This window comes from Phascolarctos cinereus, unplaced genomic scaffold (genome assembly GCF_003287225.1).
Source record: "Phascolarctos cinereus isolate Bilbo 61053 unplaced genomic scaffold, phaCin_HiC Scaffold_726;HRSCAF=1367, whole genome shotgun sequence".
NCBI classification, from domain to species: domain Eukaryota; kingdom Metazoa; phylum Chordata; class Mammalia; order Diprotodontia; family Phascolarctidae; genus Phascolarctos; species Phascolarctos cinereus.
The window spans coordinates 411,803,637-411,826,435 of record NW_027556098.1 but is presented as its reverse complement, the minus strand read 5'-3'; the positions used below and the strand labels follow the sequence as shown (position 1 = coordinate 411,826,435).

The 22,799-nt window shown below is 50.7% G+C and overlaps 2 protein-coding genes across 2 annotated transcripts; one reads left to right on the top strand and one right to left on the bottom strand.

The window, feature by feature from the left end:
* The first annotated feature begins 5,897 nt into the window (after positions 1-5,897).
* Positions 5,898-12,217, top strand: GIPR (gastric inhibitory polypeptide receptor). Its single transcript, XM_020979779.2, has 13 exons — positions 5,898-6,022; positions 6,499-6,598; positions 7,081-7,188; positions 7,998-8,101; positions 8,234-8,337; positions 8,800-8,929; positions 9,290-9,449; positions 9,933-9,993; positions 10,202-10,271; positions 10,877-10,965; positions 11,067-11,205; positions 11,710-11,751; positions 11,844-12,217. The coding sequence occupies exons 1-13, from the start codon at positions 5,960-5,962 to the stop codon at positions 12,027-12,029; spliced, it is 1,356 nt and encodes a 451-aa protein (XP_020835438.1). The 5' UTR covers positions 5,898-5,959; the 3' UTR covers positions 12,030-12,217.
* Positions 12,218-16,265: 4,048 nt separating this feature from the next.
* SNRPD2 (small nuclear ribonucleoprotein D2 polypeptide) lies at positions 16,266-20,626 on the bottom strand. Its single transcript, XM_020979812.2, has 3 exons — positions 20,494-20,626; positions 16,783-16,962; positions 16,266-16,544 (listed from the first exon to the last, which is right to left on the bottom strand). Coding segments are annotated over exons 1-3 (357 nt in total). The 5' UTR covers positions 20,496-20,626; the 3' UTR covers positions 16,266-16,369.
* Between the last annotated feature and the right edge of the window lie 2,173 nt (positions 20,627-22,799).

Here is a 22,799-nt window from a genome sequence, read left to right as displayed (position 1 = left end):
TTAAAGCACAGAATTGTAGAATCTCAAAACTGCAGAAATCCAGAATCTCTTGGTTTAAAAATCTCAGACCTTAGAATCTCAGACCTTTATTTAGCACCCCTTCCCCTAATTTGAACTTGCACTCATAGTTGCCTTCATAGAGTCCTCAGAAGACTTCTCCTGTTCCCAGGTTCTAAGGTACTCTTGTGGTCCTGTACTCCTAAAACTATAACTCACAAGTCTCCAATGATGAGCTTTCCCTAAAGTCAGAAGTAGACACAATTAGTTCGTAGCAAAGAAATCTACTTAGAGGAATAATAAGATACATGTAACACACATTCACTCTAACGTGTATTTTCCTAAACTGGAATTAGCCAGAACTAATTCTCCCTTGAGTTCACAGCCTGCTCTCTTCTCAGCTGCCAGGGCTTTTGCACCTTGCAACTGTTTCTTGCCCCTAGAACTATTGCCTCTCTGTGTCTGATCCTGTCTGGAGATGGTGTTTCTCTGTTCCTTGCTGAACGAGATATCTCCTACCAGGGGAGTAGCTTGGATACTAACAGAGGCTTCACATACCCACCCAGCCCTACCCCCAAGAGGTGAGGAGACATTCCTTTCCCAGGGGCAGAGTTCTTTATCCTCTGTTGGTTGCTACTAGGATGAACGGCTGTTTGACAGTCTTGAGGGGCATGGCCAACCTCCACCTGATCAACGAATGGGCTTCTCTTCCAAGAATCCTTCCCAATTCACAAAGGGAATCTTAGAACCCTAGCATTGTGGAATCTCTCTGAACTCCAACATCTTAGACTCACAGAACATTACCATCTCAGAATCAGACGATGATGCAGCAGAAAGTGGGCTGACTTGGGAGTCTGAGGACCTGGACTGTTGCTGTTGTCGAGTCATTTTTCAATTGTCTGACTCTACATGACCCCCTTTGGGGTTTTCTGAGCAGAGACACTGGCATGGTTTGCCATTTCCTTCTCCAGCTCATTTTCCAGATGAGGAAACAGAGGCAAACAGGGTGAAGTGACTTGCCTAGGGTCAGAAAAGTAAGTGTGTCCGAGGCTGGATTTGAACTCAGGTCTTCCTGACTCCAGGCCTGGTGCTCTATCCGCTGCGCCACCTAGCTACCCTACCCTGTCTCTAAATACCTGTCTGACATTGGGCAACAACAGTCCAATCGAGTTATTCAACCAACTGTTTCCTCATGGGTAAAATGTTTTTGTTTTTTTGCTTAGGCAATTGAGGTTAAGTGACTTGCCCAGGGTCACACAGCTAGTAAGTGTCAAGTGTCTGAGGCTGGATTTGAACTCAGGTCCTCCTGACTCCAAGGCCAGAGCTCTATCCACTGTGCCATCTCATGGGTAAAATGAATCAATGAAGATGAAAATGAAGATCAAACTCTCAGGTTCCTTCTAGCTCTTGACCAATGAACCTTGGAATTTCACAACTGTCATAACTGAGAAACATAAAAACTTCAAAATCTTAAAACTTAGAACCATCTGATCCTTAGAACCTCAACACCTCAAGGTTCTAAGCCACAAGTCCAACCTCAGAGGATAAGAACCCTAGTGCCTTTCAACCACTGTATGTTTGAACAATATCCAAGAATGTGTGAAGAGTTAGTGTTAGAGGTTGTGGTCTCTCGTGGTACATCTCAGAACTTCTCCTAGACCTTAGATCCTCTGAGGAACTAGAACCATGGATCTTGGGCCACTAGTCCAAGGGAAAACTGGACCCCAGACAAAGTCACATAGTCATTGAAACAGAGAGAGCCTCTATCTCTTTGTTTCCATTTGGAGGGTCTTTCTTGTCCTCAGAGCTGAAACCTGAGCTCTGGGGTATGCCCTTGGGAGGAGAAAGAAGAGGCAGGCTGCTAACACACACACGCACACATACACACACACACACACACACACACACACACACACACACACACACAAATTAGGGAAAAGAACCCAGGAAGTCAACTCCATCCCTCCCTCCACCTGGTCCAATATAAAAATAGTATCCTCTCCCCTAATCTCCACCTTGGGAACTTGGGCAGATAGAGAACTCTTGAGTTTAGGGCTGGAGAGGATGTCCACAGGGAACTGACCCAGATCTTTCTTCATCTTTCCCTCTCTCCAGAGGCCCAGTGCTGAGAAAAAGGTTTGACTCCGGAACCGACAATATTTGCTCCCTGGCTTCAAGGAAGTCACTATGACAACCAAAGGATTTGGACTCCAGGCTGTGGAGGGAGATAGACAGAGATAGGGGAGAAAAACATACATACATATATATACTTATGTATATACACACACACCTCTCTCTCTTTATACATACATTTACACATTCTCTCCATATACATACATATACACACATATATACATATGTCATTCACATGTAGTATATATACATGTATAGTATATATTCATTATAGTATATACACATATTAATATATGTAGAGACAGAGACATAGATACAGAAATTTACGTGCATATATGTAGAGACACAAAGACAGATACACACACACACAGAAACAGACACACACACACACACACACACACACACACACACACACACACAAGTCAGAAAGGCAGAGAGGGATAAAGCTAGAGACAGAGAACACATAAAGGGAGAAAGTCAGACAGACCGAAACAGAGAGCCAGGGTCAGACCCCCCGAGGGTCCCTCCAGCAGGCCCAGCCTTCCAGGTCCTCAGGCCTCCACCCAAGGGAGGAGAGTGATCATTAGCTGCAGTGGTTTCTCTCCCATCTGTGTGGCACTATGAGCCTGGCTGGGAGTAGGGTCTGTGGGCAGCTGGGCATCAAAAGGCCAATATGGGAGTGCTGGCTGCCCTGTCTAGGTCAGGTTTTGTATGGGATCTGTAGCTGCCCTACTATTGGGTTTCTGTTTCTTCATCTTCTTGTCTTTGTATATGTGTCTCAGTCATGCCGCTGTCTCCCACCTCCCCTCCCCCAACCCCACCCCTTCAGCAGTGCCCTCTCTCCCCACTGGAGACCTCATTTCCCTGCCTCATTGACCTTGCCATCTGCCTGGGCTCCAGGCCCCTGCCTCTTCCCCTAGGATCTGCTTCCTGTCCCTGCTGTCTTCTTAGCCCCAGGCCACAGATCCCTGACTAGCCTGGCAGTCGGGGGGGGGGGGTCATTTAGGAGAGGCCCCAAGCTAAGAGAAAGAAAGAAAGATACTGAGTCTGGGCTAGAGACAGAAACATAGCAGAAAATAAAACATACCCACAGAAATTCTCAGAGACAGTCTGGGGTGGAGACAGAGATCAAGAAGAAGAAACAGAGAAAGGAGGAGAGATGCCCTGGGTCTTCTCTCCTATCCCTATTGGATCCTAAAAGGAGGAGGGAGTAGGAGGAGAGCCTGGGCTAGGGGGGGCTCAAACACCTGAGTCCAGTATTTAGGGGTCAACTGACCGCAGCCCCACTCTGCTGACAAGACTGACCATTCCATCCTATCCTGGGTTTCTTTAATGCTCTGAGATCTCAGAGAAGAGTTGGGGGGCAAGGTTCAGAAGGAGTTCACACCAACCAGTCTTCTCCTTCCTACTCCACCCCAACACCACAGCCGGGGGTGCCAAGGACAGACATTATATTTTCCATAGCATCTTCTTTGTCTTCCTCTGTCTTTCACTTTTCTCACTTACCTTTCCTGGGGCTCAGTTTCCTCCTTGGGTGGAATGGAAAATGGGTTTCTGATGAGTGGGTGTTGGTGTTTAAGAATATTTAAGACACTGATGAATATGTATGAGATCTTTTGCAAATGAAGGGAGGTTTTTGTTCTGCTGCCATGGGTGGGATACAGAGACACCCAGAAACAGATCAATGGAATCAAAGGGAGACAGAGGTCAGACAGACAGCATACAGGGTGTCCCAAAATCAGTTCAATTTTAAGTTTGTTAAAGACTTTTTGGGACACCTTGTATTTCTATTTGTTGATGCTTGTGAAATTTTCCATTTAAAAAAAAAAGACCCTTGGGACCTTGGAAGCACCATGGTGTAACAGATAGATTGCCGTACTTGGAGTTTAAAAGATTTGTGTTTGAATCTGGCTGTGTGACCCTGGGTAAGTCACTTAATTTTTCTGGGCCTCTGTTGGACTTGATGACTTTTAAGGGTCTTTCCAACTCTAAAGAGATGATACTGTGACCTTCCTTTCCTATCACAACAAAGCAAAGAAACACAAGGGGAGAAATTGGGACCAAGAGGAACAGAACAGACTGAGAGAGAGAGAGAGGGTGACACAGAAAGAGGAAAGGCCAGAGAAGAGATTAGGAAGCCCCTTCGTGTTTGTTCTGCTCTGTTTTCCTTTCATCTGTGGAAGACACAGAATGACTGAGACTGAAAGAGGCAAAAACAGACAGGCTAATTGGAGGTTAAGGTCCCTTCCGGCTTCCAAATCCTAAGATTCTAAGACACAGAAATGAAAGCGCGCACACACACACACACACACAGAGGCAGGCAGGATGAGAGAGAGCCCTGGATAGGTATAGGAGGGCTGAGCCTGTGACGGACTCCATGTGTGACAATGAGTATTTGCACCCACCCCGGGGCGGAGCTCAGAACCCAGAGCCTGGAAGAGAGAGCTAGAGGAAGGAGGGGAAAGCAGCAGCCCCAGGTGAGAAAACAGGTAAAGCAGAAGCCCAGACCTTTTGATCTCTGGTGTGCTCTCTCTGTCTTTCTGTCTCTCTCTGTCTCTCTGTCTGTCTGAGAACCTTGAGGATGACCTCATATCTTTTTTCTCCCCCTACTAACATTTTTTTCTTCCTCTGTCTCTCTCTCTCTGTCTCTCTCTCATAGGACCTTAGGGAAGACCTCATATCTTTTCTCTCCCCCTACCAACATTTTTTTCTATTTCTTCTTCTGTCCCTCTCTGTGTTTTAGTATCTTCTTCCCAAGGCACTAGTGATGGGGATTTGGAGATACGTGGGGAGATGTAGGTGGGGTCAAGGCATGGGAGAACAATTGGGACCAGGAAAATGGTCTGCTTCATTCAGATGCCTCAGATTCCTGGGTTCCTCCCTCCACACCTCAATCCCTCTCTGGCTTCCAAAAGTTTTGAGATCTGAGGTATTGTCAAGAAGGAAGGTAGTGGATGGTACCTCTCCTGAGGAAGGTGGGGAATGGAAAGTATGTGGAGATATGTGGCAAAACAGGGATTTGGCAAACAGTTGTTGGAGGGAGTGGGGGGGTGGCAAACAGTCCATTCCTTCAGTCTCAGTCTGGTATGGGGAAGCACCAGAAATGGCTTAGAAATTTTCTTGTTGTTCAGTCATTTCAGTGATGTCTGACTCTCCATGACTCCACTGGCAGTTTTCTTGGCAGAGACACTGGAGTGGTTGGCCATTTCCTTCTCCAGCTCATTTTACAGATGAGGAAACTGAGGCCAACAGGGTGAAGTGACTTGCCCCCAAGGTCACCCAGCTAGTGTCTGAGGCCAGATTTGAACTCGGGAAAATGAGTTTTGAAGACTTTAGGTCTGGCACTCTACCTGGCTGCCTTATGGCTTATAAGTTAGGGGACATTAAATCATCACCCAAATGATCAGTTTCTGCCACGGACCTCAAAGTGCCTTCAGGAAAACCCAGGAACAGCTTGATCTAGCGGGTTGAAATCCTGTTTCTTAGAATGGACATTGCAATGGCACCCACCCCACCCAGTAGTTAGGCATAGGAAGTAGGCCTACGACTTTCATTTGGATAGAGAGCTAGTGGGGGAGGAAACTCCCTCTACCTATACAGGCTAGCTCTGCCCTTCAATTTCACAGTCACCAGATTGTGCAGACTAGAGTACCAACATGACCTAAGCTAAGGTGACCTGTTCAGGGCCACAGAGCCAAGATGTATCAGGGAACTTCTTGGCTCCAAGGTTATCTATCCTTTATGCTACTCTGCTTCCCACAAGACCGTTAAGAGGAGCTCCAAGGCACCCCTGGAATTGTGGACTCTGAAGGCCAGATTCCTTCCCGTGATGTTGACACCTCCACCTCTCCTGGTTCTCTTGCTGTCCCATCCAGTCCTGTGGAAAGCACAAGTAAGGGGGTGGGAGGGAGAGGCCATAAGGGCTTGGAAATCCTCCTGGGGGTGGAGGGGGGTGAGGGGTAAGATGTAATTTCAAGACCTTTCCTCCCAGGAGCACTAAGGGTGGGTTTACAGACGCCCTCCTCATTCCCAAGTAACTAAGTCACACCACCAAGCTTTCGAGGTTTTAAGACACCCCTCAGTTTGGATGTCGGCTCAAAACCTCCTCCTTTCCCTTTCTCACACTAGCCTGCAAATCCTGCTCCCTTCCTGATACCTTACAAATCTGGGATGAGGGATAGTGCAAGATTGGCTGAAGGAGAAGGGCGGGGCACATTTCAGGATGTAGAGGGTAGGGCAGATGGGAGGGGTTCTGCTGGCTTTCCACGAGGGTTTTAAACCTCCTAACCAACTGTAGTAGACGTTGCAAGATCCGTTCCTCTTCCCCTGTGTACCTGGGGCATGGGGAGGAGGGTTCTTTCTCTACAGGCCGGCTCTCTGAGGAGCACAGCCAATGAGGCCTACCGTCGATGGGTGCAGTACCAGGCTCAATGCCAGGAGGCTCTGGCTGCTGCTGAGCCACTGGCAGGTAAGCTGGGGCTCCTGCGGGATACAGCAGGTGGGCCATCCTGAATCTCATTGAGGATCTGGGGGGAAGGATCAAACCTATGCCAGGCCACTGCTCCAGCTGGTGGAGATGCCTTTACAAGATCCGAAGTGACTCAACTGTGGGTGCTGGGGGGGTGGTTGTGCATGTATGCGGGCACAGAGCAAAATGTGTGTATTGGAGAGGGAGGACAGGAAGGAATTGGTGAAACGGCCAGTCTGTCTAGACCTAGGGGGAAGCAACAAGGGTGGACATTCCATGGGGCAGAAATCTCACAGGATTTGATGGGTCATGCCTGAACTGATGAGAAGCAGCCATTAGGTTCTATGGGTGGGAGAGGGGGAGACTCTACCTCCTTCACACATCCATATTCTCTTCCTCTCTCCTCCCCACCTGCCTTGGGGGAACCTAGGAGAAGGAACTGGGAGTGAACATCTTTGCCCCCTTTGCTTCCTCCTCCCCAGGCCTTGCCTGCAATGGGACCTTCGACATGTATGCCTGCTGGCCCCACGCACCCCCTAACACCACAGCCAGTGCCCCCTGCCCCTGGTACCTGCCCTGGTACCAGGAAGGTGAGGATCCCCTCTCTGGGAGAATAACAAAGAGGCCACCTCTTGAGGCTTTCTTTGAGCCAGAGGCTGCCTCAGTTTCCCTTTCTATGTGTCTCTGTCTTGAGTGTGTGTGTAAGGGTCTGGTCTCCTCTACGTCTCTCTTATCTCCTCCCTGTCCTCTCTGGGTTTCTCTGTGTGTCTCTCTTTTCTCCTGTCTGTGGTTCTGGCTCACTGTCTTTCTCCACCTCTCTGTGTTTTTCTGGTTCCTTGACTCCTTGAATCTCTCAGTGTTGTCTGCGTTTCTCTGGTTTTCTAGGTTCAAGTCCTTTTCTCCCTGTGGGACCTTGGGAAAGTCACTTCCCAGAATGGCTTCAGTTTTCCCTCCACCCTGTGTAAAAAAAAGGGATTGGGTTAGATATCCTCTATGGTCCCTTCTCTTCCGCGTTCTCATGTCTCGTATGCTCAGGGACCTCCACATCTGACATACTCATACTAAGCTCCTCTTTCTCTGGGAGCATCTCTGTGTTTCTGTCTAGAATGGTACAAGAGACAGGGCCCTAGGCTTGGAGTAAGGAAGTTCTGGGTTCAAGTCTTGCCTCAAACTATGCGACCCTGGCCAAATCACTGCTCCTTTTAGGTCTCAGTTTCCTCATCTGTAAAATAAAGAGGTGGTACATGATGGCCTCTGAGGTGCCTTCCAGCTTGAAATCGGTGATCCTGCGAGCTCCCTGTGCCTCCATGGGTGCCTCTCTGGGTCTCTGCCCCCCTCACCTTCCACCCTGACATCACACCCCTCCTTTAGCCTGGTCTGTCTTCCGTGTTCTCTTCAGTGACCATGGGCTCTGTGCTGCGTCTCTGTGAGGCTGATGGGCAGTGGGGATCCTGGAGGGACCACTCCCAATGCGTGTCTCCAGAGAAGGAGCACGTCTTCCAGGTGAGATCACTGGGTGTAGGAAGAAACACAGCCTTTCCTCAGGGGGAGTCTGAAAAATCTCGCTGTCCCATGGGGAAAGTGAGCCTTTGGTCTCAGAGCTGTGCTGAGCTTCATGAATCTTCCTTCCTCCAGGGTCAAAGGTTCATCCTGGAGAAGTTGCAGGTGGTGTATACAGTGGGCTACTCATTCTCCCTGGCTGCCCTGTTGCTGGCTGTGCTGATACTCAGCACCTTTAGGTAACTGGTCCAGAAGGAGAGACATGACACCATCCTCAGGGGGCCCCCAGTCTAAAAAGTGAGACTCGGCTTTGCTCTTTAGGAGACTCTGGTTGGAGGGCAATATGTGAGGGCAGATGGCAGACTGAGCTAGCTGTCTTCAAGCATCAGAAGGGCCTTTAGGGGGATGACAGGTCAGACTTGTTCTGTTTGGTTCCAGAAGGGAGGACTTTTCAGCTCTATATCAGGAAGAGCTGTCTAAAAGTGGAATGAGCTGTCTTGGGAGACAGGGGATTCCCCTCTCAATAAACATCTTCAAGCAAAGACAGGATGACCATTTGTTAGACAAGGGCAGAAGGTCAGTCCAGGACAGGGCTTCGTTAGGGAGAACTAGAAAGGAGGTATACGGAGTGATGAGGAAAGTGGAGAGCTGGTGGCTATGGGGCAGGGTCAACAGATGCTGTCATGACCCTCTTCCTCTAGGAAGCTTCGATGCACCCGAAACTATATCCACATGAATCTGTTCATCTCCTTTGTTTTCCGAGCAGCTGCCATCCTCACTAGGGATAAGCTGCTGCCCACCTTGGGCCTTCACACTGAAGACCCATCTCAGGTGCTCTCTGGGTTCTCCCTTCCCTTCCCCTTTCAGTGTAGGCTGACAGCCTGTAGTTCCAATATAATGACGTTCTATGTTCTCCATTCTAAATGGGTGCCCAGACATGACAGTCTATGTTTGATGCTCGATAATCCTTGGACTCCATTGCCCTCCTCCCACCCCACTTGGCTCACACCCTCTCAACTATCTGACTGCCCACCTACTCACCTCTTTTCCTCCCTCTGGACCAGGTCTAGAAGAGAAGGACTTTATCTGGGGAGAGCATCTGGTTGACGGGATGGGCTGGGGTAAGGAGAGATGGTTGGCTGTTGGGAGAGTTTACCTCCATCTGCTTCTAATCCTCTCATCCACCCCCAGGCCCTAGCCACTTGTCGAGTGGCCCAGACTGTGACCCAGTACTGTGTAAGTGCTAACCACACGTGGCTGCTGGTGGAAGGTGTATACCTGTACAGCTTGCTGGCACTAATGGCCTTTTCAGAGGATAGGCACTTCAAATGCTACCTGTTTCTTGGCTGGGGTGAGTCTCACACTGCCTGGCCCTCCGTCCTCCCCACTTGACAACACCACCGAGTCTTGGGCTAGTGACCATTGAGAAAATAAAGGGGTGTACTAGATTATCTCCTAGTTCTGAGATGAGGTCCTTCCAGCTCTGAGACCAGTCAGTCAAGAAGCATCTATCAAACCCTGATGATGTGCTCACCCCAAGCACATAAAGGCAAAAAGCAATGCCTGCCTTCAAGGAGGATACGTTCTAACGGGAGGGACGACGTGTAAAGAACTGGGTCCACGCAAGATAGAAATAGAAAGAGCGGATGAGGGCCATCTGAACAGGAGAAGGGCATTTCTAGGACTTTGCTGGTTTTTAGATATTTTACACTCCCCGGCCTTAAAAAGCTTTAGATGAGGACAGCCCTCATCTAACCCCGCACCCAACTCTGAACAGGTAGAAAGGAGGGTCTCCCTGTCTTCTCACCTCTGTGGGCATTGCTGATTTTCACAGGGGGCCCCGCGCTCTTTGTCATCCCGTGGGTGATCTCTCGACACCTTCACGAGAACACTCAGTGAGTGAAAGAGGACGCCAGGAGGCGGTGTGCCAATATGGAAAGTGGGCAAGACCTGCTTGTGTGTGGGGGAAGGCTGAGATGGACTGACGTAGTGGGAGGGACTGGGGTGGAATATGGGTGTGACTCACACAAAGGCTGCCGGGGATGGAAGGGCAGGGCCAGGATAGAAGAGGCTGACCAGGACCTTGGAGAGTTCCTCTTACAGGTGCTGGGAACGGAATGAGATCAAGGCAATTTGGTGGATTATCCGCATGCCCATTCTCGCCACCATCTTGGTATGATTCCCCATTCCCTGCCTCACAGAATAGTTCTCTCTTACTCAAGGAAGATGCCTCCTCCAGCAGCCTCTGCACCCCTTTTCCTTAGTTCAGGCTCCTTTTCATCTTAGCTCGGGGTTTTCTAGGGTCCTTTCCCAGAGGAAGAATCTGTCAGAACCTAGCCCAATTTCCCATCGCATCCAGGAAGCCCTCCTTGACAATCCAGGAAGATCTCCTCTTCTGAGCTCCCCACTCCTGACTGTGCGGGGGCTCTGAGAGTGGGAGTAACCAATATTCCCTGAGGCTCCCCAAGGCCCTACACCCCAAGGCTTAGCCTCAGCCCTATCCTAATGGGGTGGGGGAGGTGTGAGGGAAAGGTTCAACAAATAGGACAGCTGGATGAAAAGGAACTATAACATTCCCAGATTCTACTGTGTGTCCAAATTCTAAGTCTAATCTTCCAGAGCTGTAACGTTCTACCATTCTATGTTCTTGAATCCCAACTGTCCATGGTGCTGACAGTCGAAGGCTCTAACCCTCCTGTTCCTTAGCTTCTTACTCCAACAGTTTTGCGCTCTTGCCCAGCATGACCCTTCCCTACATTTTGCCACTCCCCTCCTCAGGTTAATTTCCTTATCTTCGTTCGAATTCTGGGCATCCTGCTGGCCAAGCTGAAGGCCCACCAGATGCGCTGCCAGGACTACAGGCTCAGGTGGGGGGAGGGAGGGAAGGAAGAGTCTCTGGGGTCAGGGAGGATTCCCATAGGGGGAGGGATAGAAGGGCCCCAGAGGTTCACGCTCCCTTCACCCCCAGGCTGGCCAGGTCCACACTGACCCTGGTCCCCCTCCTGGGCATCCATGAGGTGGTGTTTGCACCTGTGATAGAAGAACAAGCAGAGGGCGCCCTCCGCTACACCAAACTGTGCTTTGAGATCCTCCTCAGCTCCTTCCAGGTAGGGTGCTGGGACGGGAACTGTCTCAATGCCATTCCAAATCCACCACCTGCCACCCTTGCCCCTCAGTCTCAGCAGCCCGATCTGTTGCTGCAAACTGCTTCGAGAAGTCTTCTCGGATCAGAGCCTGCCTCTAACGCTCCAGACACAGAACACAAAAACTTGCACCTCTCAAAGTCCCATCCTGGATGCAGAAACTAAAAACTGTTGTCTAACAACAGACCCCCATTATATTTGGGAAAGCTTAGGCTCAAAAGGGGAAGGGCTGTGTCTAAAAGCAAATCTCTCACCCCTGTGTGTCAACCAAGAGCAGATAACCTAGGGCACATTGCTAGGGTGACTCACACAAAGCGGGGGAAGGCCAAGATTATCAGGTTGCTTTGGGGGAGAGAACGCTGGATTTGGAGTCTGATTAAGACCAGGGCTGAAGTGCTGGCCCTTTTTTTAAGAGAGGGCTCAGGCTTCCCATAAAGCACTCGTATTCATTCAGTGTCTTCTCTCCAGGGACTCTTTGTCAGCATCCTATACTGTTTCATCAACAAAGAGGTATGAAGCTCCCAGACCCACTATGATCTTCTTCCCCAAAGTGGGTCAATTGGTAATGGTCACGTCCTACCTTTGCCCTTGGCCCCCCGCAGGTCCAGGCTGAGATCCGAAAACAATGGCAGCGATGCCAGCTGGTCCAAAGTCTCTTGGATGAACGACGCCTGTCCCTGGACCGCCACTCTTCTAGCCACGGGGCTGCCCCCTGCCTCTCCATATGCAGCAGGGGCCTGGGTGAGGAAGGAGAGGAGGCCAGCCCAGCCTCTGAGAGCTCCTGCTAGGAAAGACTCCAACCACTGCCTGCTTTTCCCAACAAAGAATCAAAGACGCATGTGTGTTTAGCAAAAATGTAATCGCCACCATGCCTATTTTTCCAGCCCTAATTTGAGGTTTATAGAGCTCTTTGCTTGGCACAGCCTTGGGCTGGGGAAGGTGGTACAAGGTTGATTATCCCTGATTTCCAGAGGGAAGAGGTGAGGCTCCAGAAGGCTGCATGACTTGGCCAGGGGCGTAGGAAGAGGCAGAACTGTGAAGCTCAGATAAAGACAGGCAGGAGCCCCATGGGTGTATGGAAGAATGGAATTATAGGATCTGGGAGCTGCAGGCATCATTTAATCCAACCTGGCCCTGAGCTACAGGTCTCTCTGCAGCATCCAGCCCCTAACAGGAAGCTCACTACAACCCTGTCTCCCTTCTCCTACCCTGGCAGTCCATCCCATCCTTAGCTCATTATTACGAGTTATTCTCCCTTCTAGAAGACCTGGGTTCAAGCACCATTTCTGCCACTGACACCCTATCCTTCCCATTTTCTGGGCCTTACTTTACCCATGATACTTGAATATTAAGCCAGAATTGGAATGCCTGCCCTCTGAGACCAAGCGGAACAAGTCCTTCAGACAGCACAAAACAGAGACTGTGTCACAAAAGCAGTTTCAGAGCTGAGAAGGACCTTAACGGCTATGTACTACAACTTGTACTTGAAAAGAAAACAAACCTCCTTGTGTAACCCCCTGGACAAATGGCCATCCAAGCTGAGCTTGGAGACCTCGGGTGAGGGAGAATTCACTGTGTTCCAAGGCTGGCCACTCCACTTCAGGATGACTCATCACAGGGACATTTTTCCCCCCTGGTTATCAAGCCCAAATCTGCCTCTTTTCACTTCCCCCTACAGCTCATGGTCCTGCCTTCTGGCACCAACCATGGCAGGGTGGATCCCCCTTCCACATACCCATTGTATCTTCAAATGCTTGCAGCCATCATATCCCCCCCCCCCTGCCCCCAGTCTTCTCTTCTCCAGGCTGGGGGTAAAAGATCCTTCAGTCCCTTCTCATTTGGCATGAAGAAGGCCCTTCACCACTTTGGATGCTCTCCAGCCCACTGGGGTCCTTTATAAATTGTTATCCCTGGAACCAAATCCCCCAGATGGGGCCTGGTCAGTGAGAGGACAGTAGGACCGCCATTTCCTGGATCTCAGAAGTCAATGTGGCCCAAGATCCTAATAGCTTCGGGGCTTTGAGTGACTGAACTTTCAGTCTCCTAAAGACCTCTGATATTCCTCAGAGGAGCTGTTGGGCCTCTCCTACCTGATATGTTTCAAGTTTTGAACACAAGGCTGATTTGATATTAATCCCTATTTCATCTTATTAGATTCAGTCCAATTGTCATAGAATCACAGGTCTAGAGCTGGAAGAAACTTCAGGGGCACACAGGCCCAACCGCTCATTTTACAGATAAGGAAACTGAGGCCCAGGAGGATTACATAACTTGCCCAGGGTCACTTACATGGGATTTGGATGAAGGTCCCAACTCCAGACCTGTAATCCTTCATGTGTTACGTCAGGCTGTTTGGATCCCAAAGCTGTCACGCATTGTGACAGGTTCGTGTCATCTGAAAAGATGCCACCTAAATCCTTACTAAAGTCACCGACAAACATTCGGCAGCACAGAGCCAAGCCAGCTCCCTGCGGTGTTCTACCGTAGTCCTCTTTGTGAAGTAACGTGGAATACCAAGCCTGCCCACTAAACCAATTCCAGATCATCCCTCTGGCCGTACCCTCACCTGGCCCACGTCTCTCCACTCCTTCCACAAGAATCAATAGACGGCTTTGATGAGGTTTGGGTCAACTCTCTCCTGCAGTCCCCTGATGTATTAGCTTAGTAACAGTGTCAAAAAAGGAAATAAAATTAGTTTTGTGTGACTAGTCCTCAATGAAGCCACGTGGGTGCTTCCTCCTTCTTCTCCTTCCAGTTCACCAACTGTCCCTTTAGTAATAATTCATTCCAGGATCAGCCTCATGTTTGCAGGATGTTTGTCCCTCTCCCACTCTCCACCCTTTCTAAGATCCCTGATGGTGGGCCCTGCAATCATACCCAGGGATGTAATTCATCTGGGTCACTGTGGACTCATCCAGAACAGCCAGGGGCCCTCTCCCTTCCTCCCAACTGGAGGATCAGCCCCCTAGTAGCCATTTTCACTTTTCTTTCCAATCTGAAAATCCTTCTCCTTGGTAAATAAAAGCAAAATGAACATGGTGCAGTCCCATCATCAACAGGCCTTCGCCTTCACTGGTCCTCGCTCTTGGCCCACACCACCCTGTTCTTCTTCACCAATTCTGCCATCGCTGGTCTGAAGCATTTAACATCCACATCCGTGGAGTGGTCTTCTGGAAGCCTTCTACAGATCCAAGCCAGCTGTCGAGTGGTCTGTACATCTACACCACATACCCTTCTCACGGGGAGAGTATTCAGAATTTCATTCCTGTGTTTCCCCCACACAACTTCAGTGTGCGGGATGCTAGCCTACTCTGACCTCTTGCAAATCTGGTCTCTCAATTTCTAGGATGCATGTTAAACTATTCTCAGCTCTCCTTTCCCGCATCACTGCTTCCCCCTGCTCCACCACTAGCTCTCTGCTGGAGAAAATCAGATCCAGAATAGAATTCCCTTTGTTGTTTCTGAAATTATTGTTAAGATTAAGGCAAGAATGACTTCACATGTATAACTGTTATCACATTGCTTGCCTTCTCAATTGGTAAGTGAGGGACAGACTTTGGAAGTCAAAATTTTTTTTAAGAAAACGGATGTTAAAAATAAATAAACAAACAAGAGATCAGCAGAGAATGAGCACTAGCAGGTCTGGAGGGGTTCTCAGACCTTCCCTTCCCCATCCCTCCCCTAATCCTCACAAATAAGGTAAGAGCTACAGTCTGAGAAAATCATCTTTTATTTCCATAGATCCAAAGGATTCTTCCCCTCCTTGTGAAGGAATACCCTTTCCCTCTTACAATATGATACAAAATTTTTCAAATCTGTACTGAGATGATGTGAGGATCAGAGGGAGATTCTTGAAGGTGTAAAGCTTTGTGACTTTGGGGTGGGGATGAGACTTTGGGTCTTAAGCCTGTAACAGCCCCAGAGGAAGGGGAGCTCCTTGGGGTCAGGTTGAGCAGTTCAGTCAAGCCCAGTATCACCTCAAACAAAGTCTGGGAAGGCCAGGAGAGCTACCTTTGTGACCCTAAGCAAATCAAGGCTGTTCTTTTCAATTCAGTTTCCTTTATATAAAGAAAGGGTTGAATGAGACAGTCTATAAAGCCCCTTGCAGGTCTAAGGGCCTGTAATTCTAAGCCTTCCTATTCTTAAGACCCCCAAGCATTCCCCCAACTCCTCTTCCTCCTCCTGTCTACAGGGGTTTAAATTTCACTGTACCCCCACTTCCATGACTTTATAATATGATATAGTCTGTACTCTCTGGGATAGAAACAGTGACTCCCTAAGGGTGGGATGGGAAGGAGGAGGAGGGCTCCTGCACTGTCAGAGGCAGGCCAGTGGGAGGCTGTGTCCAACAGGGCTAGGATGGGAGTCCCTGTGATAGATGAGGATTTAGGGGGTGGGAGTTTACGTTTTTCTGGTTGGTAAAAGTAGCATATGTAAATCAACAATAGAAACAACCTGTTCTTCGTGGGGAAAGAGAATGAAAAAGTCAGCCTGAGAGTTCAGGCCCAGGAGTGCCAGGCACAGCTCAGAACACACCCTTAGCTGGGAATGGGAGAATTTGGCCTGTGCTGCCTCTGATGCTTCTGAGGTGGGGGACCTGACCTCCCCGGGGCTCCAGCCTTGCTTGGCTCTGCATTCTGGTAGGAGTTGTTAGCACCCCCAAATTTCAAGACTTCATTAGCCACTAATGGCTGTCCCTTCAATAGACTGCTTCTGTGGCAACTCACAACTCAATGGTAGAAATGTTAGGGATTTGATGTGTGTGTGTGTGTGTGTGTGTGTGTGTGTGTGTGTGTGAGTGTGTGCATGTGTGTTGGGGGGAAACAGCCTGAGTACTAGGTCTGCTTCACCTGAACTACTCTCACCACACCTCTGCCCCAATCTTGGGGGCTCAGTCGCCCCTTTCTGTGCTCTAACCCTACCCCTGCCTCATCTGCTACTCTTACCCCAACCCCACCACACACCCTCTCTGTGGGCACCTGTCTGCTCAGTCCAACCTGGCCCACAAGAACCAGACAGGGGAAGAAAAAACAACAAGGTTTTATTCACAAAAGGTAAAACTAGTGGACCCCTCAGCCTTACTGGGCTGAGCCAAGTGTGGGGGTGGGAAGGGGAGGCTCTGGCTCGGCTACTTGCCAGCAATGAGTGGATTCCTGAGGACCACGATGACTGAATCCCCCCTCAGGAACATCTTGGAAATGTAACGATCTTTGTTCACTGGTTTTGACTTTTTCTTGCCTTTGCCACTTTTGGGTACCTCCGTCCACATCTCCTTCACGTTCTCCAAGACCATGTTGCAGTGCCTGGGGCCAGGAGGGGCAGGGGATGAGCAGAAAAACTGGCTAAGCCTACCCTGATGCCCTTAAAAGGAGCCCCAGAAGGAAAAGGAAGGCTTGGGCAGTGGACAGCAGCAGAGAGCTGGTCCCTCCCCTTTGCAATGCCAGAGTCTCTTTCACCCCTGCCCACGGTCAGGACCTTGGAACTGTCCAAGGATCCCCCCTCTGCCCCCACAAGTGGCAGCCAAGGAGGGCCATCACCCACCTGTCAAAGGCCTTCACTCGGCCCAGAAGTTTCTTGTTGTTTCGGCAATTGATAAGAACCTGGGTGTTGTTCTTCACCGACTGAGTGAGCACTGACAGGGGCCCGGTGTTGAACTCTTCCTCTTCCCGCTTCTGCAGCTCCTCAGGGGTCATCTCGCTCTTGGGCTTGTTTAGGAGACTCCTGGGGGGCAGCGCATGGACACAGACACGTTGGCGTCCCCCCCACCTGCCTGCAGCGGCTGGCCTCCTGCGCACCAGCTCTGGCCCACTTATAGCCCCCTATCCAGGACACGAAGGACTGTTCCCAGGGCTTGTTCCTGAGCAGTCTGCTGGGCTTGGGCTTCTCCACATAACCCAACCCTGCCTCCCTGGAACCTCATCTCACCCTTGACAAAGCTCTCAAGACTCCCATTTTACCAAGGTCCCCAATCTGCTCTGTAGGCCACCTGTATGGCCAAGTGCCCCCTCCACTATGTGGTCTGGGCCAGGGACAGAGATCCTCCGCAAGCCTCTGTCCTGCAAATCAAGACTTCCTTTTAATCTGTGCCTGCTGGTCTGAGCTCCCCTACCACTCAGCAAGCTATTTCTTAAGACATGCCCTACTCATGCAGACCTCCCCACCCAGTGCCTCACCTGGATCAACTTCAAACAGTGATTGGTTCAGTGGGTGTCACCCACAAGGAAGGCTGCCCATCCCATCCCATTGCAGACTCAACGATGCCCAGCACTGGAAGATACTTGGGGAAAGGAACCTTAGTCCAAATACTACCCAAGCATGAATCCCTTATACAACAGCACTGGAGAAGGGACCATTTAGCCTCTGTGTGAACATCCAGTGACATGGAACTCACTGCTTCATGCAAATAGAGAACATTCCCCTAACAACAGTACTCTTCTAGACCACCAGACCTCCAGAGACCGCACCCTGGGGAATCTAATGAGATCTAGATCTCCCACTCAGCTTTGGAACTCCCCTGCCAGGGGTTATGTTGTTCCAAATGCTTGCTGTAGAATTACGTGGCTCACCATGCCCCCCCCCAAGTAATAATTACATTCATTTTCACATGGTTACTACCAAGGCCTTGTCAACCCACTTCCCCCCAGCTCCATTCAACATCCCAGGGACTCCCCAGACCAAACCTTCCTTCCATAGCCACCACATCCTTATGCACGCTGTCTGCCTCTATCCGAACGCAGGCTCGGTGAAGGCAGGGACTGTCCTGATTCTGTATTTATAACCTCTGAGCGTGCTCCACAATAAGCACTCAGTAAATCAAATGAGATGATATTGATTAACACAGCTCACCCAGTAGGTGCTAAATAAACGCTTATTCCCTTCTTCCCCTGATAAATGCTCTTTCCTCTAGTTAACGGCCCTTACGATTTATAAATGGCTGGGACACTAGCTGTGTGACTCTGGGCAAGCCACTTAACCTCAAGTGCCTCACCAAAAATAAATACATGGATGGATGAATGAATGAATGAATGAATGTCTGGGTGGAGGAAGAAATAGGGGGGAAGAGTTTCTCTTCTCAAAGAAGCTTTTGGGTCTTGCAAGTAGGGCAAAACATAAGCTCATGGGCAAACAAGTGGCTTGGCCAGGCCACAAAGCTGCAGCAAATGGAATAAGGGCCTAAGGCCAGGGGTCCCGATGCCAAAGAGTGCCCCACCCTGTTCTGAACCACCTTTGGAGAAGGCCAATATTTTCACAGGGAAGAAACCGTAGGTGGACAGCATGAGGACTGGGTCTGTTTAGGAAATGGACAGACCAGTCTGGCTGGACTCTTCACACAAGTTACTCCCTCAAGCCAGCTTGTCAGTAACTCTGGAAACAAGAAGGAATTTTCTCAGGCTGCTCAGAGGGAACTGGATGAAGGGACATTTAAGCTAGAGAAGAAAAGACTTTGTTAGGGAAAGAATGACTGTCTTCAGGTACCTGAAAGATTAAGACTCACTGCACTTGATTCCAGAAGAGAAAACAGTGAGGCAGATGTTGGATGACAGAAGTGAAACCTTAATGAGACAGCCAGCTCTTGGTTTCTGAGGGTCAACAATCAGAGAGGCTCAACAGCCACTTGTGGGGGGGGGGATGGGGCAGGTCACATTTCAAGCTGGGTTTGGCCCAGGTGACCTCTGAGCTCTCTTCCAAGACTGCAACTTCTCCCACGTGGAGATGGCTATAGCTGCCATCTGGTTTTCTCAGTTCATCCTTGTGGGCTACTTAACTCTCAATTCCCTTTTACCTTCCTAACAATGCTTCCCATATGGCAAGTCCCTCACAGGATAGACCACTCAAGGAGTTTCTTATTTAATTACTCTATAGCTTTCCAACATCAAACCCCTAAGTCTATTTCTCCCCACATGACTCCTTTATTGGGTGCCCTCTGCCCATGTCCAGTCCCAATCAAGGCCTCCCCTCCCTGTGACTCCCTCACACTCTCAGGAGATCCTTGCAGCCTGTGAACCAAATCCCCTCAAGACTTTGATCAATCCCACCCTCCGGCTCCCTGTGTGGGTGGTCCTCTTCCCGAGGTCTCCCCCTCACAGCTAACCTTTAGGTCTTGGACATCTCCCAACAGCTCTCTGCCATCTGTGGCTCTTCAGCTGGGCCAGCTCCACCTCTGACATTCTATGTGATGGCTCGCAAAAGCTGCTTCCTCCCACTTTCACCTCCCACCTGTGGCCCACCACTCTTCTCTCCTACCAGCGTAGATCCTTCACACTTGCAGAACAATCGAAGAATCCCTATCCTCTAACACCCTAAGATCATGGGTTTAGAGGCCTTGGAGTTCAGCTGGTAAAGCCCCTCATTTTACTGACACCCACAGAGTCCAATTCACTTCCTCAAGTGAGTTCCTGGGGGGCAGGGACAATGCCTGGCATAGGTGGTTCTTCAATCCTTTTTCAATCGTGGCTGACTCTCTATGACCCCATTTGGGGTCTTCTTGGCAGAGATACTAGAATAGTTTGTCATTTTCTTCTCCAGCTCATTTTCCAGACGAGGAAACTGAGGCAAACAGGTTTAAGTGACTTGCCCAGGATCACACAGCTAATAAGTGTCCGAAGCCGGCTTTGAACTCAAATTTTCCTGACTCCAGGTCCGGCTATCTACCTACTGTGCCGCCTAGCTGCCGCCATACTACTGGCATACAGCAGGCGCTAAATCAGTGTTTCACAGCAGGGCAGGTAGTGGATCCAGGGCACTGACACCCAGACAGACAGACAGACAGACACACACACACACACACACACACACACACACATACACACACACACACACCCGTGTACCAGCAGACTTAGCCCGCCCCCTTCTTTCCATTAGCCTCTCGAGCTGCTCTACTGGCCCATCCCCTCCTCCCATTGGCCGCCAGCGCCGCTCTCCAGCCTCAGGCCCTCTTCCCATTGGCCACTCTGCCGCCTTCCTAACCCGTCCCTTCCCCCCATTGGCCGCACGCGCCGCTCTACACTCCACGTGCTCCGCGCGCTCACCTCCCCCACCACAGTCGCACCCCCGCTGCGTTCTACTCGCGCGCTGCCTGCTCGCGGCACCTCGCGTTCTAATCACCAACGTCGCCCGGGCGACCCCCCCACCCCTGAGTGGTAGCGTTCGCTCGCCCTCCCTCAGCCCCGACTCCGCTCCCTCGTGGCCCCAGCCGCGTCCCTTCCCCGGATGACACCCCCGTGTTCGGGCGAAGGGAGGACTGGCGCTCACATGATGGCGGTGGCCTCTCGGTCCTTTGCGGTCCTGCCTTCCTCGCGCCGCGGCTGTCTCTGCGCTGTGGCTCCGTTGTCCCTGCCGCCTGGAGTCACTTCCGGTTCCGGTGTAAAGGAGCGCAGCGAGATCAGCGAGGCACTTCCGGTTCCGGGCTGAGAGGCGGTCGTGTTAGAACGGATGCAGGAACGGAAGATAATGAGGAAGGAGCGCCCGGCGCATGCGTGCTGGATTTAAGAAGAAGCTCGAGGGAGAAGGTTGGCGCAGGCGCGTTGTTATAGCGACCGGGGAATTGCCGTACCTTGCCCAAGAGGCGGGGCCCGAGGTGCCTATGTTCCAAAGAGGGGAGCCGCCTGAGAGCCCCAGAGGATCCATTTCGGCTCCAGCTTTGGGGTGCAGGGAAGAACGTGCTTTTGGCTCCCACCCACACCGTGGTGCCCGTGGGTTAGAGCTAGATTTGGAGCCGGAGGACCTGAGTTCTATTTCTGCCTCTACCACCTTTTGTCGCTTGTGTGACCTTGGGCCCTCTCTGGGCCTCAGTTTACTCACCTGTAACCATAATAATAACAAAAACAACAGTAACAATACCTAACGTTTCTACCCCATTTTAAAGTTTGCTGAGTACTTTAATAGGAACGAATGAAAAAGGATTAAGTACATTAATTAAGGATTCAAAAGTGAGTCAGCCCCTGCCCTCAAGGAGCTTACAATCTAACCTGGGGAATGGTGGTGGCCAGGGAAGCCACAGGGATGGAGCAGGAGTGACTTGATTTCATTTGATTACTGTTTCTGGGTTGAAGGTGGCAGAAAATGGGGGGGAGGGTTGGCCTGCGGCAGCAGGGGTCTGGGCACAGCAAACCCCACCAATCTCATCTGACTTTTCCAACAACCCTGTGAAGCAGGTGCTATTATTATCTCCAATTTACAGTTGAGGACACTGAGGCAAAGGTGAAGTGACTTGTCCAGAAATGTCCGAGGCTGGACTAGAACTTAGGTGCTCTCCGCTCCAGGCCCAGGGCTCTGTGCATGGTGGCGCCCCCCTCGCGGCCTCCACGGCACTGGCCACCAAGTTTGCCTCGGGGTATAGACTAGATGCTCCTTGTGGGCCTCTGGGGTCTCTGAGACCTGCTGTCCGGCCTCTCTCTGATGGCCCGAGTGACACGGCCTTACTGCCTCCCAAGGGCCTGTGCCGTGTTTGCTCAAGGCTGGTCAGCGGCACGGAAGTCCCTTCTTAGGTCAAGCCCACTAGGATGCTTCCCCCGGTACCTGCTGCTCCCAGCTCCCTTCTGCGGGCCCCAGCAGAAGTCTCATCCCTCTGCCCTCAGAGCGCTCCTCAGGGTGGTCAGGAAACCAGGAGAGCCTGGGCTCCAGCCCTGCCCCAGGCATTCACCAGGAGGCAGCTGTCCTGTCCCTAGGGACTTCAGCCTTAAGCAGACAGTCCATCAAATGGAAGTTACGTGTTTAGTCAGCTGCCATAAAAGAATCTGTTCAGTTGGTGATGCGAGGCGAGAGCCCTGGGCTTGGAGTTGGGAAGACTCGAGTTCAAATCTGGCCCCAGACACGTAGTAGCTGTGTGGTTTTGCCTCAGTTTCCTCATCTGTAAAATGGGAGTAATAATAGCACCTACCTCCCAGGGTGGTTGTGAGGATCAAATGAGGTCATAATTGTAAAGTGCTTCGAACAGTGCCCGGCACACAGAAGGTGCTATAGAAATGTTAGCTGTTGTTAGCATTATTACTGGGGCATGCACCATGCCATAGAGTCAATGCTAAGTTATTTCCAAGGACTGGGGGAGAGCCCTAACAACTAGGCCTGTCCCCGAAGCTGAGCCTTCTGTGAGGAGGGAGGGCATTCCAGGCAGGAGATGGGCTGTCCTATGTCGGGAACAGAGGCCAGTTTGGCTGCAATTCAGTTCAGTTCGATCAGCATTTATTAAGTACCTACCATGTACATTGGTACAGTCCCTGGCTGGAGGAGCTCACACGCTGCTGGAGGCAGGTTAACACGCCAGGACATACAAGCCCACAAGAAGAGGAATGCAGAGTCATTTGGAGACAGAGTGGCTGGGAGGGGCGTCAGGTTGGAGGGGCCCCTGAGCACCGGATCCTAAGGGGTAGAGGCTAGGCCTGACCATCTTGGAAAGTGACGTCAAAGGCACCGACTGTGAAGGGTTCTAAGCGCCAAGCTGAGGCGTTCATATGTTACTCAGGAAGAACGAGGGAGCCTTTGAAGCTGTCTGAACAGAGGAGAAGATCCCTGGGGCAGCCACAAGCCTGCTGAGAGCTGGTGCTCCTGGGACTGGAGGA